This window comes from Vulpes vulpes, chromosome 5 (genome assembly GCF_048418805.1).
Source record: "Vulpes vulpes isolate BD-2025 chromosome 5, VulVul3, whole genome shotgun sequence".
NCBI lineage: Eukaryota > Metazoa > Chordata > Mammalia > Carnivora > Canidae > Vulpes > Vulpes vulpes.
This window is the reverse complement of record NC_132784.1, coordinates 82,921,318-82,934,622: the sequence shown is the minus strand read 5'-3', so window position 1 is coordinate 82,934,622 and position 13,305 is coordinate 82,921,318. Positions and strand designations below refer to the sequence as shown.

Genomic DNA, 13,305 nt, shown 5'->3' with positions numbered 1-13,305 from the left:
ACCCCCGAGGGCCCCTGGGGCCCCTCCCACGTCGTGACAGCCATCCCCTCCCTCCAGGAAAGCATCTTCCTGAGCTCCTCACAGCCCTCCTCCCGGCACACGCCACTGGCTGCTCTCCCCTTAGTGGTTCTCTGGCTTCTGGTCTCCCCCAAAGTAGAATTTGCGCTGTAGGAGCGCGTGACGGGGACCAGGCCCCCCCCCCACCCGGGGTGCCTGCCCTTCCGTTAGGGCAGCAGTGGGGGGAGGCAGTGAAGGTGACGGAGCAGGGAAGGTGATGTTCCTGGTGAACTGTCGTCCCGTCTGGAGGAATCGAGATCCGGGGGGGGGGGGGGGGGGGGGGCCACGATGAGGCTGCAGTGCTCTCACCCACCCCCGGCCCCCGCAGATCCACAACGCCCCCGAACTGGCCCTGTTCTGTGAAGGCTTCTTCCTCAAGCACATGAAGGCGCTGCTGGAGCAGGACTCCTTCCGGCAGCTCATCTACGGCCGCAACAGCAAGGTGCAGGGCCTGGACCCACTGCAGGACCTGCAGAGCACCCTGGCCGAGCGTGTGCACTCCGTCTACATCACGTCCCGGGTCTGAGGGGGCACACGGCAGCCCGGCATGCCCAGCCCCCTCTGGGCCGCAGGGGTGAAAGGCTGGGAGCATCTGATAAGTCCATAGCCCGGGCCCCGCGGATGGGTCGGGGGCCCCCGGGGTGGGTGGGGGCCCTGGCTGTAGGCCTCCCTGGAGCCAGGCTCCTGGGACTCCGTTGCCCTCTCTGATGTCTGTCCTTGGGCAGGTAGATGGGCTCTGAGCCCTCCCATCACCGGGCAGCCCCACCTTCAACCCCTCTGCCCCCAGAGCTCTTTCCTTCACTAGTGATCAGCAGACAAGGCCAAAGGGTGGCCCTTCCCCCACTCCCGCCCCCCATAGTTTGCACCTTGAGGGCCACTGTGTACTCACCTTCGTGTGCCACTTCTCCCCCTGGACGTCTACGGCTGATCCTGATGCACCCCTGCTTGAAATAGCTTCTGACCATGCCTTCCAGGCTCTGGCCACCCCCAATCCCCAGGCCTCCCTAAGCTCAGGCTGTCCCAGCTGGGCCCTGGGGGTACGGGCGACCTGATGAATGTAGGGAACCGACACGCTGGACCCGGGGCCACTTCTTGCAGAAGCTGGTATTGTTCCCTCAAGGTCCTGCCAGAAAGGTTGCCCGGATCCCTGAACTTCCTCAAGGCTGTGCCTTCCCACGTGTGAAGTGAGCCTCCAGGGGCCCTGAAGATCCCACCCAGAGGGTCATGGAGGGCCCTATTTCCTTTGGCATCCAGGCACCAGAGCCCCTCCTCGGGGGACCCACACACCCGCTCCATTAGTGCGAGAAGGCAGGTCCCCAGCCGATGCCCTCGGACTTCCAGGCTAAGCCCGGGAGGGGCAGGCCGCACAGGGTACGGTGGGCGAGTCTGATGGCCTCAGCTGTAGTTGCTGCTGCTTTTGGGGCCCATTCTGAAACCCCAAGCCTAGAGCTAGGCTGCCTCTGTGGGCTCAGGAAGCAGCGCCATCGGTGTGCCCCTGGCTGGGTCCCTCAAGGGAAAGTCCTTTCCCTTGGACTAGAGAGGGGGGCACCCCTCATTGGGACTGCAGGTCGTGGGGGCATAAAGGAGGGCGGTGGGAGAAAAGGACCTGCTGTGGCTCTTCTCCTGCTGCCGCAGGCCTGCTGCTGGCTCTGGGCTTGCCAAGGTGGAGACGCAGCGTCAGGCGGGCCGCTTGTCGTATTTATGGACCAGACACCGGGGGAGCAGCGCAGACAGCTTGCTCTGGGCGTAGCTCTCCGGGCCGTCTGGCTGCACCTTAGAAACTATTTATTCCCCAAGAGTCCTGCGCCCGTCAGGAGGTGTCACTTTGGTTACTTTGAAAAGCCCCCGGGGCTTGCAACCTTGGAAAATATTTTTGAGACTAGCTGCTTGAGGTGGATGTACAAAGGATAGGCGGTATTTTATTGCTGTAATATTGTACGATACTGTAACTATACGTTGTCACTTACTGTAAATGTACCATGGTTTTATTAACAATAAACACTTGTTAACAGCGACCTTGGCCTGTCACTCCTGCCCGAGGCTGCTCGGAGCTAATTCCGGGCTCCTCGGGCTCCGGCCTCAGGCTGGGGGGCTGGGGGGCTGAGGGGGTGGGGGGGTGGCTTCCCGCCCCCTCACCTCACCTGCCCCTGAGCCTGGAGCCGCCCCTCGCTGGGCCCTGGTTTTCTCTTCTGCCAAACAAGGTGGCAGATGACAAAACCCTCTGTGGTGAGCGCTTACGGTGCCGTCATGAGGACGGAGAGGGTTGTGGGGACAGAGGCCCCTGCCAGGCCTAAGGATGCCGTCACGGGCGTTTCCCATCCTCCCTGAGCCCCGGCCACCCCCATGGCCCCCGCGTGGGAACTGCCAGTGGGGTTGATGGTCACCTGCAAGCCCCTGCGACGTCCAAACCTGTGTGGCCTGCCAGGTGGAGGTGGAGCCTTCTTGCCTGTCCCTCGGTGGCTGCTGCCCAGGGCCCAGCCGAGCCCGAGCTGGTCTGTGCCACCTGCAAACGGAGGAGGACAGGGCACTGGTGACTCTGGGCTGTAGTTTGTTTTAGGTACAAAGTCCAGGCAGGAATAAAGGTTCTCTGAAATGAGTGCTACCTGAGGCAGGAAGCACAGCGCCGCAGCTCCCCGGGAACACTGGCCCGGTGGCTGTGGTTCAGGACCTGATAGGCCAGAACTCGGAAGCCGCGGGCCACGTGAAGGCCTTGGGGCGTCACTGGGGTCAGTCGGGGAGAGGCCCGATGACCAGCTGCGGTCGGGACCCTGGCCCCGGGAAGAAGGCCTGCGTGGATGCACGGCGCCCTCTGGGGGCCACAGGAAGGAGGCGCAGCCCTTGGCGCCCCGGGCAGAGGCCCCTGAGGGAGGGTCAGGGGCTGTCCCCACCCAGCCCGCGGCAGTGGGCCCGTTAGGGGTCTGGGTCACAAGTCCGTCCTCCCCTCCTGCCCCCCCCAGGACACGCCTCGGCCAAGTGCCCACAGAGCTCGGGGGTCCTCCCTCTGGGGGCAGCGCGAGGGACGGGACAATGAGCCTGCGTGAGTAGCACACTGAGAAAGCACCTCCCGCCCGAGGGGCCTGGGTGGCTCAGTCGGTAGGCGTCCCACTCGATCTGTCCCACTCCATCAGGCCAGGGCTTGATCTCAGGGTCATGAGTTCAAGCCCTGTGTGGCCAGCCGTGGAGCCTACTTTAAAAATAGAAAAAATCAGAATCTTTCAAGGGGGCTGGGCCTCCAGGCAGGAGGGACCCCGGCGCTCCTGCCCTCCCCCCCTTCCTTTGCCCCCTGCTGGTTCCCCAGTGCCAGCCAGAGGCCAGGAGGCCAGGACCACAGAGAAGCACTCAGCTGTACCAGCCCCACGCCCCGCAGCATCCACATCACGTTCCCCATTGAGCCCCCACCTTGAGCAGAGCCAGCTGTTCCCAGGGCGTCCCCTCTCCCCAGGCTGGGGTCTGTTCCGCCCACTGAGGCCCGAGGACCTGTGCTAGGATCAGGGCCCCCACATAATGAGGCTCCATTTTTCCAAGGGGGTGGTCCCTCATCTCCTCCCCTCCCCCAGCCACAGGAGCCCCCTCCTCTGTGCCCACCTGCTGGTCCCCCCGGACTCCCTGGGGCTGCGGGGCCAGTTGCACATGGAAGCACCAAAGCAGGCCGGCAGGAGCCCCCTCCCGGCTCAGGGGCTCGGGGGACAGAGAGCACTTGGGAATCTTTGTTCAGCTCCTCGAGCCCCGTGGCGTCCGGTGCCGGCGCTCACAGCCAGCCTGCCTGCATTCATCTCCCACCAACCTTCCCCGAGACAGCCGAGCCGTACAGATGTCACTGTCTGGGGGCCAGATGGCAAGGTCTGGGGGAGGTGTGCTTTTTCAAGTTTGGAGGAGAACCCAAGATCACCACCCTGAAGGGCAGAGGCCTGTTTGGCAACATACGCTTTGCGAGTAAAAGGGCCACGACTGCACGCAATAGGAGAAATGTTCGCTTTTTCTGTGCCGGACGGGCAGACGGCCTCAGGTCTCAGTGCAGTGAGGAACCACCTTGCCCCGACGGGTCTGTCCCCAGGGTGTGTCTCCTTGCTGCCCAAGTGGGGCTCTTCAGCTCGGGTCTCAGTGTTCGACAAAGCCCGTCTGACGAAGTCTTAGCGCTCGTGAGTCACCGAGCAGCTCCTCTGGTTATGCAGAAGCGGGCCACATGACAGAGACTTCTGGAACACTTGCCGGACATCAGGCACCACTGTGCACTCTTCACACCCGACTCCTCTCACTCCTCACGAGGGCCCAGGAGGTGGGAGCGATCGCCACCACTTCCATCTCCCGGCCGTGCGCCGGGACCACGGGCACAGGTAAGGGGGGCATGCCCAAGGCCACAGCGAGACCTGGGGCAGAGCCAGGAGGTGCACCTCTCCCTGCACCCTGCAGCGGAGCACAAGCCAGGCTTCAGGGCTGGAGAGGCCGCAGGAGGGCTGAGCCACTCTGGGCCCCATGGTTTTGAAGAAGTCATCCAGCTTGGACCATCCAGGATTCTGACTTTGCTTAAAGCCTCTCCCCTAAGAGAATCCTCTTTGAAAGACAGGCTCAGGCACTCACCTGAAAAAAGTGAATCAAAAATTATTCTCGCTGCCCCTCTCAGCAAACTTTCCTGCAGACCTAATGGAGTCTGCGGGCGGGAACCTGCAGATCCAGGAGACGCACGGCCCCTAGGCCTGTACAGACTGGTGCAGGGGTGTCCCTAGTCCAGGGAATTTGTTTTCCTTGCTGCGGCAGCGAGTTCGGGGTGGTGTGCATTTAAACCTCTTTGGTCCAGAAGCTCCCCTTCCTTCCCTGCCGGGAGTTAGACTTCTAGGAACCTGGAGGACACATCATGGCTGAGAAAAGGGTTTTGGGACTCAACGGAAGACCTTTTAAATTCTGTGAAAAAACAAGGAAGATCAGTAACTAAGTCCTCCATGTGAATTTTCCAGATAAAAAGAAGAGCAAGCATGGAAGCTGAAGACTGCTGGGAGCCGCCATCAGCTCGCGTGCGTGACCAGAACGAGGGCACAGCCGAGCTGACTTCCACCTTGAGCTTCTCTCGTACTCCGGGGCAGGGATCAGAGACCAGCAGAGGACCTTCAGGGTCAAGGTTTCAGCACCACAGTACTGGGTTTGGAACCAGGAAAGGCTACCATCAGACACGCCAGAGTATGTGTGAAGCCACCATATAATTTCTGTCCCCAACAGAGGGAAGGAACGGGACGACCTGACAGGAGCTCGGGAGGAAAAGCACAGCTAGCTAGCTCCCAGGAGCCACAGCACGTCCCTCCGAAGGACCACAGCGCGCATAGGTGGTGCCAGCCACGTCTCCCCCAGGCTTCCGGGTTGGGAAGCCCTGGCCACTGCCCACCCTTGGCCTTGGCACACTTTCTGAAGTCTACCTGGCAGCCAGGACCCACCAGAAGCAACAGGGCGAGGGGCAACTTCCACCTACATGGAGCCAATGAGCACCCAGAGGCAGTTGGTCTTTCCAGCTTGTTATTTATTAAAAATAGATTCTCTCCCTCACCCCTGCTAGCAAAAGGGTCTTGCCCAACATTTTTTTCCAAATGGATGAAATAACAGATTGGGGGGGACTCAAGCCTAAGAGCTCAGGCTTTTCTGGGACGGGGCAGCAGGCCTGTGGAGCCTGGAGTGGAAGGGTTTACGGCAAACCCCAGGGCACGAACAGGGACCAGAGCTCTGCTGCTCTAGGCCTCACAGTGTGCAGACAAGGCCACGACAAGAGGGCCAGGGCTGCACCGGTGCCTCCTGGGCATCACCAGAAAACTGTGTTTGACGCCTGAGAAAGGACCAGAGTCAGTGTGGCTCCTACATGTGCGAGGAGGTAAAACAGCTGGGCCCAGAGCAAAAATAGGAACTTCCAGAGGGAAAAGGCCTGGACTGCAGGAGAGGAGACAGGCCCTTGGCAGGGCCGGAGGTCTGCCCAGCCATCGAGTTCCAAGTGGGCCGGCAGTCCACTTAGTGACGTTGCCCTAAGCCAAGCTCAGCCCAAAGATGGAATTCCCGGCCAGCTTCCGGCTCTCGTGGGGACTCTTGCTGCTTTTAACAATCCAGGCGGCCGCCCGGTCCGGCCAGGGACAGCCCAGGAAGTCGGGGGGGGGGGGGCCTCCTTACGCGTCAGCCACCGATGCCCACGCTATTTCTTCCGCTTCAGTTTCAGATCCTTTTTGTTCTTCATGTCTCTGTTTTTCTTCAGCTTTTTGTTCTCTTTGGGTTGTTTGGCTTCTAGCTTCCTTTTCTTGTCACTGGAGCGGGGAGAAAACAAACAAACCATGAGTAGAAAGAGGAAGAAAATGAAATATGCACAGATCTGTACCATCTTTCAGGGTGCTTTGCTTGGTCTGAAAGGGTCTCCACCGCCCGAAACATTAATGACATTAGACACAGACGTTCTCCGCAAGCCAGGCGATGGGCTGGGGGGCCGTGCTGACCCAGTTCCTGCCCTGGCCAGGCTCTTCCTCAGACCCAACAACAATCTCTACCTTAACATCTGAAATCGGAGTTCTCTTTGGAGTACTGCTCATGCGCCTCTCCCAAAGCCTCAAGAAAAATCTAAGGCGTCCCAAGGAAGATTCCCTCCCAGCACTCACCACTCAGGATTACCCTGGAAAGCAGACGTACTATCCCGATGACCCCAAGGATAGTCTCTAATATAAAGCAGGAGACTCCCAGGAAAACCTGATAATACTTTCCAATGTGGCATTATTTTAGTTTTCCTAAATGAGAGGAAACCCAAGGAGTAGTAAGTCAGGTTACGTTCCAGCTGGCCTGCCTGGTAGTGCTGCCGTTCAGCAAATGGCCACCTTCCTTCCCGCTTACGGGCTACAGCTCTTCTTCAGCGGCCCGCTGCCCTGGGAACAAGCACCCCCCTAGGCGGAGAGCATCCACAGACCACTAACATCACCTGAATGACCTGACCTGGGGCTAGGGGAGCAAGGCCTCAAAGGATATGACGATAGAGATAGATAGAGATAGATAGAGACAGACACAGAGATAGAGATAGTGTGTGTACCTCCAAGAGGGCAATTTCCTCGGAGCCCTCAAAGCACCAACTACCACAAAAGTCAGGGAACTCGGGAGGCCCCTCACCAGCAGTGACAGCCGAACAAATGGCAGGGCGAGCCAAACTGGGAGGAGCTGGGAACCAACTGCACCCACATCAAGTACATGCCACGGCCTTTTGTTCCAGTCAAAGCCCCATGTTTGAGGCCGGGGCCATCACGGGCATTGGGGTGCATCTGCCGTATTGTCCAAACCAGAAACTAGGACCCACGGATAGCAGGCTCTTGGGCCACATCGGAGAGTATCTGGGGAGTGAGGCTGGCACCAATGCTGGAACCTTCAATATACCAGAGTAACTTACAGAGACTGCAGGAGACAGGATCTACAGTTCCTAGAATCGCAAGACTTGGCTTTCCAGATAAATCCTCTAAGGGATCCTGTCCTCTGGCAATGCCAAGAACTCACCTTCCTACTAACCCCAAACCAGATGTGGAAGTTTATCTCTTAGGCCCAGGGCAGGGGACACCTCATTCTCCTCCCAACGGAACTCTGAGGAAGGTTCTGGCCCAAGAAGCCATTATCTACAAATACTCCCCTCTCTGCAGAGAAGCAGCTGGAGAGGAAGGTTTTCAAAGCAGAGTTCAGGGACTCCTGAGATCCCCCAGATCATTCCATTCCAGGTGGGCCCCAAGGTAGAAATTATTTTCATAACGACATAAATAAGTTTGCCTTTCACTTTTGTTCTCTTCCAGTGGCACCAGACCGAATGTGGGCACAGATGAGCCAGCTGCCTTCTATTAAGCCAAACAGTACTGATTTGCAAAAAAAAACATAACACAGTGACACCCTAAGATTTTTGTGGCCAAGAATCTTTAAAACAACAAAACAATAGAGAGTCCATGACTATTAATTTTGGATGAGTGGTTTTTCTCGGTTTCTCATTTCTAATGTGGGAAATAACGATAAATACAACCCACATAAACAAAAGCCCTTAGGGGGCGCCCTCGATTTTTAGGAGGCTGAAGAAATCGAAGGCCGGAGACTAGGAGAACCATCAGCAGGAGGAGCAAGAAATGCGGGAGGTCACACTCCAGCCCGGCAGTGGGCAGTGGCGACGCTTGGGCCCCAGCCCGGCTCCGCCTCTCACTGGCTGGATGCTTTTCCGGAAGTTACTGAACACCCCGCGGCCTCAGTCACTTCACCTTGAAAGCAGCGCTGGTAATAAAAGAGCCACCCCTGTTGTTCCGAGGGTGACGGGACACCACACTGAGGCCACAGCGGCCCCATGGCCTCGCCCCGTCTGTTGGAGACACGATCCCGAAGCAGCAACCCTCCAAGGAAGGAGAAGGGGATTGTCTCTCAAAGCTTTCTTTCCTAGTGAGTCACCAGAGAAGCAGAGAAACCGGAAGACCTCCCGTCCGGGCCGATGGGGCCCTCCTCACCTCTTCAGGCTGACGATGGAGGCATTCTGTCCCGCTTTGTTCAAGACTTCATTCCATTCCTCATCATCCCCACGGATTATGTATCTTTAGAAAACAAAAACACAAAAAACAAAACTCAAAGCCTGCCTACAAGAAGGGACTGCTTGCAAGACGACAGCTACATGTTCTCTCCAGACACACGCTGCCACGAAGCCAGGAGAGCTACGTCGGTGTGGACAGACGGCAAGGGAATACCGGCGCCGAACTCCAGGAGACGGGCTCCGCCCAAGGAGCAGGCCTGCGGGAGTCGGGGGCCTCTGGTCGCCCCACAGTCGCCCATTCACTCCCACCCTCGGGCATGTGCTCACAGGCCCTGGGTTCAGGCCTCCCTGCCCCACCTCCTTGGAATCTAGCAGTGCTAGCAGGTCGAGGTCCTGAGAGCTCAAAGTGGAGGGCACAGCCACCTCAGCCACGGGGCTGCAGGTCAGAGGGCTCAGAAGCCACTAATTCTAGAGCCATTATTCCCATCAGTCCACAGAGCGGACAACAGCCAGAAGGCTGAAGCTCCAAGGGGACCGGGAGTCCTAGTGCGCAGAGGGTACCAGAGAAAGGAGTCTTGTGCCTCAGGCAGTAGCATGGCCACTGAAAGTGGATGCTCCTCACTCAGCATCCCCCTCCCAAGGCACCTCAGGGAAAAACCCTCCAAAATTCTGCAAATAGTGAAGGAGGAAGTTTAATTTAACTGAGTGCCCTAACTAAAAGAGTGCCCTGCAACAGATGCCAGGGCGCCAGGAGGGGGATCAGAAGAGGCCTGCACACAGGCCTGAGGGTCCTCACAGCCCAGGCGGAGCCTTCACTCCCCACCAGCCCCGCAGGGGCCTTACTGAGAGAGATCCATGTTCTTCAGCTTCCCCACTTCTTTCTCGTGTTTCTCCTGGAATTCCTTTGCTGCTTCATCCTGCAGTCCAAGCCCCAGAGACAGAGTAAGTCAGAGGCAAGCAGAGGACAAAGCACAGAAAAAGGTGAAGGGGCAAGAGTACCCCGGGGAGGAGCACACAGCTCCACCACCAGATGCAGGACTATAAAATGTGCGTTTGGAAAAGTCTAAAAGGACAATCGGGAAGTTGTCGGCAGCAGCTGCCGGATGGTGTGCACACGTGCAGTGGGACATGCTCGTCGAGGAGGGAGAGCCAAGGAGGGAGAGCCGGAGCGCAAGCGGGGCAGGGAGGTGCTGGGAGCCAGCGCTCGCTCCCACCTATAGAGCGCCACCACCGGGTCAGGGCGAAGCACGCCTCCTCCAGGGGACAGGGTGCACGGCCCCAGGGCCAGGCCTACAGCAGGAGCGTACCAGGTCATCACTCAGGGTCTTCATTGTGGGCTCCATAACCACGTCCTTCACGGCCACCATCTGCTCCTCGATGGCCCGTTCCTGCACCTCACTGAACAGCTGCAAGACAAGGGCCGGGGGCGGAAGATGAAGCTGCAGCAGAGACCCAGCCCCTCGGCCGCGGGTCACTAAACACCCACTTCACGTACTACAGAGCACACACATGCAATGGGACACAACAGACACAACTGAAGCCCTGCCCCCTAGGTCTTCATGTGTGTGTGCGCAGCACACTCAAACACAGCCAAATGTTAACTAACATCTATTTATCTTAAGGCTGGGAGTGAGCTTGTTAAATTATTTGAAACAGACCCAAACCTTGACCTGGGCTGATAGTACCTTGACAACTTTGCGGATGATCCGGTTGAAAAGTCCCATCAACTGGCCAGAGGGCAGCTCAATCTCCTTTTCCAGCTGGTCCACAGACTTATGCTGTAGGCCAATTCCCAAGAGAAGAGCCTGGAGGATGGAAAATCTGTTGAAGTGGCCACTGGGACAGGCCCTTGCCCATTAAAATGGCACCAGAACCACTCTCTCTTGACCACAGCTATCTGGTACCAAGTATCAACCGGCACGGTCGATTCTGGCATCTTTTCTTTCATCCCATTACTGAAACCACCAAGAAATGTTCCCCCTTCCTGAAATCCTCAAACTAATTATGTTGACAAGAGCTGCTTCCGGGCTGCATTAGAATTTCAGGGTACCCCTAACTTCTGCTAAGTTACAGTGAGAATCAAGGCAGTGTGGCGGGTGGGGAGAGTGTGGGATCAGACCGCAGCTCTTCCACATGACTGAGTAGAGTCCAAGTGTCCCTACCTGTAAAATGGAGAGAACACTACCCACCTATCAGAACCGCAGGCAATTACATGCACAAAATCACATCAAAGCATCCAAGCCAAGGCCCATCACACAAGCAGCACATAACCTACCGACTGGGCGGCAGACAGGGACAGGTCCCCCAGCTGGTTTAGGAAATACAACCGGGAGATGGCAGGGATCAGGTCCATGATGAGATGATAGTCCACCATGTTCCGGGAGTACATCTCCAGCCTCTTCAGGTCATAGGAGAGGAAGAGGGCATCCAGTTCCTCCCGGCTCAGGGCTGTACATGGAACAGAGCCAGACAGGTCAGGGCAGCCGGATGTCTTCGCAAGGTCTGACGAGAATCCCAGATAACACACATGATGGTCCCCAGGGAGGGGGGCACACTGGCAGCTGCTCCTCCACGGGGATTGAACCAGAGCAGAGCAGCGGAGGAGCCGCCTGAAAGCGCCTGTCCCCAACAAAACACACACCCCGGGCAGCTCCGACCTTCCTCCTGCAGAGGGGAGGTGGCTCCAGGCCACGCAGGGACGGTTGGCACACAACCCTTGCTCAGAGTTTCATGCACCAACACATCAGACCAAGGAAACACTCCTTCCCCACTTTGCCACTTCTACTCAGGACCCAGCTTCACAGAAAGTGTGTATGGTCTGCTCAGTTCAAGGAACACAGATTTTTTCCATCAAAATGTAATAGAAAAAAAAAGCGACACACACATAATGAGCAACAAAAAAATCTACAGCTGTTAATACTAATGATCTGTTTTTTAATATTTTAAATATTCGAGCAGAACTTACAGGTCCAAAGCACTTTCCACGTGTTAGCCACATGAGGTTGGGCGCATGTGCTTATTTACAGTTTCATGAATGAGGAGACCGAGCCTCCTCAGAACTGAGCTGGTTACCCTAGTTCACAGGACTTACATAATTAACTACCTATTTGACCTGTTTGACATCTGAAGTCAAATCACCTCCCCAAAGTCTTGTCATGAAGATGGAAGGTACTATGGGCACCAGTGCCCATAAGGCAGAGCAGGGTCTGCGAGGGGTGAGGTGGAAAGGAGTGGGGAGCTCAGTGGGAGATGCAGGCCTAGAATCTGTCCCTCAACTCCCAAGCCAGCCTTCCTCCTGGACCCACCACACTCCACCTCACCTCACTTCCTCCTTCCACAAACCAAACCCCCACCAGCCCCCTGCACCAGTCCACCCAGCTCACCGGGCTGTGTTGGCTTCCCGAGGTTCTTGTTCTGAATGATGTTCAGAGCCAGGGGAGGCGAGAAGGTGCTGAACTGATAGGACAGTAGGGCTAGGAACCGCCTTCGGAAGTCTGTGGAATACAACCACAGTCAGAGGTCAGGGGGCCCCCAGCCTGTTACCTCACTGCCCCCCTTCCCATCCAATTTACCTTTCCAAAAGGCCGGGAGCCAGGCTCCCCGGTCAGCCTCATCCTCCTCCGTCAGCGTCTTCAGCATGATGCACGAGTGTTCCCCAGTCAGGTCATTCTGGGAAACACAAATGCCCACTTGGCACCAAGAACGCCCTCTCGTGAAGCATCTGTCATTGCTGAAGGGCAAGCAGGCAGGGCAGGAGGACGCGCTCTTTGCAGCGGGGAGAGGGCCCTCCACACACTGCCCGCACCTTCCCCACAGCCTCACGTCCCCCACGACAGCTGTCAGAGGCCACTTGGTGCTGTGACTTCCCGGCAGGTGCCACGGCAGCGGAGCAGAGCGGTTCAGATCGTCCTAGCACGCGGTCCGCTCTGGACCCAAGGAGCCACTCGCACACATCCAGTCAGATTCTGAACTCACAGTCATTACAGCTTAAATTCCACATGATCCTATCCTCCACACCCCCAAACCCAGAATTCCGAGTGGCAATCAGCTTGCAAATGCAAGCTTCTTTAGGTGCTAAAATAATGGGCACAGGTTTTTAAATATTTATTACACAACCACCACTAAACTCCACACCATGGAAATATCTAATGCATTTCGAGCAGAGCGCATTCACAGAACACCCACATGTCACAGACGAGCGGCACGCAGCACAAAAGCCCAGGGATAAACCACGGTCTCTGCTGAGTGCAACCGTCTGCACTCTCCTCGCAGCTGACCGGCCAATCTGCAGCCCCACCGCAATGCAGCTCACTACCGAGGACCCGGCCCATCCGGGAGCTGCTCTGTGGCCACACTGAAGAGCCCAACAGCCCGTGAACTTCACCAGGCCCACTTTACACTCAAATGGGCACCGTCCTTGGACACTGACTTTGTTCCAAGAATCAAACCTCCAGCACCCTCTCTCAGCTGACAGCCTCCCCTCCCTGGGAGAACAGAAGCAACCAGGAGAGAACATCATCCTCCCAACACGAACTCAACTAGCTGACCAACACCTTCTGTGCCCAAACTGTCTGCCTTCCCTGTTGCTGAGAAGGACGAGGTGGCCACCTCTCCTCCTGCACTCAGGGTCCTGCTCCCCTTGCCTCTACCATCAGACCCCCGTCATCTGTATTATTTGCCCAATCTCTACATAATCATGTCCTGCAGTAAAATATCTTCTAGAATCTTCCATCTGACAAACTCCACTTAATGCTGAT

At 57.2% G+C, this 13,305-nt stretch overlaps 2 protein-coding genes across 6 annotated transcripts in view; one reads left to right on the top strand and one right to left on the bottom strand.

Moving 5' to 3' along the window:
• The window catches only part of ABTB2 (ankyrin repeat and BTB domain containing 2), a 166,964-nt gene extending 164,892 nt beyond the window's left edge, over nt 1-2,072 (top strand). For both annotated transcript variants that reach the window (XM_072759099.1, XM_072759100.1), the window contains exon 17: nt 386-2,072. In XM_072759099.1, coding sequence (XP_072615200.1) covers nt 386-583 — 198 coding nt within the window. In that variant the 3' untranslated portion in view covers nt 584-2,072. The remainder of the gene's footprint in view (nt 1-385) is intronic.
• A 3,473-nt stretch (nt 2,073-5,545) lies between these two features.
• NAT10 (N-acetyltransferase 10) overlaps nt 5,546-13,305 on the bottom strand; it is a 37,295-nt gene continuing 29,535 nt past the window's right edge. For all 4 annotated transcript variants that reach the window (XM_072759096.1, XM_072759097.1, XM_026012756.2 and 1 more), the window contains exons 22-29: nt 12,121-12,217; nt 11,932-12,042; nt 10,824-10,996; nt 10,234-10,353; nt 9,856-9,954; nt 9,392-9,465; nt 8,529-8,612; nt 5,546-6,329 (exon numbers count right to left, since the gene is read on the bottom strand). In XM_072759096.1, the coding sequence (XP_072615197.1) occupies nt 6,221-6,329; nt 8,529-8,612; nt 9,392-9,465; nt 9,856-9,954; nt 10,234-10,353; nt 10,824-10,996; nt 11,932-12,042; nt 12,121-12,217 (867 nt within the window). In that variant the 3' untranslated portion in view covers nt 5,546-6,220. The remainder of the gene's footprint in view (nt 6,330-8,528; nt 8,613-9,391; nt 9,466-9,855; nt 9,955-10,233; nt 10,354-10,823; nt 10,997-11,931; nt 12,043-12,120; nt 12,218-13,305) is intronic.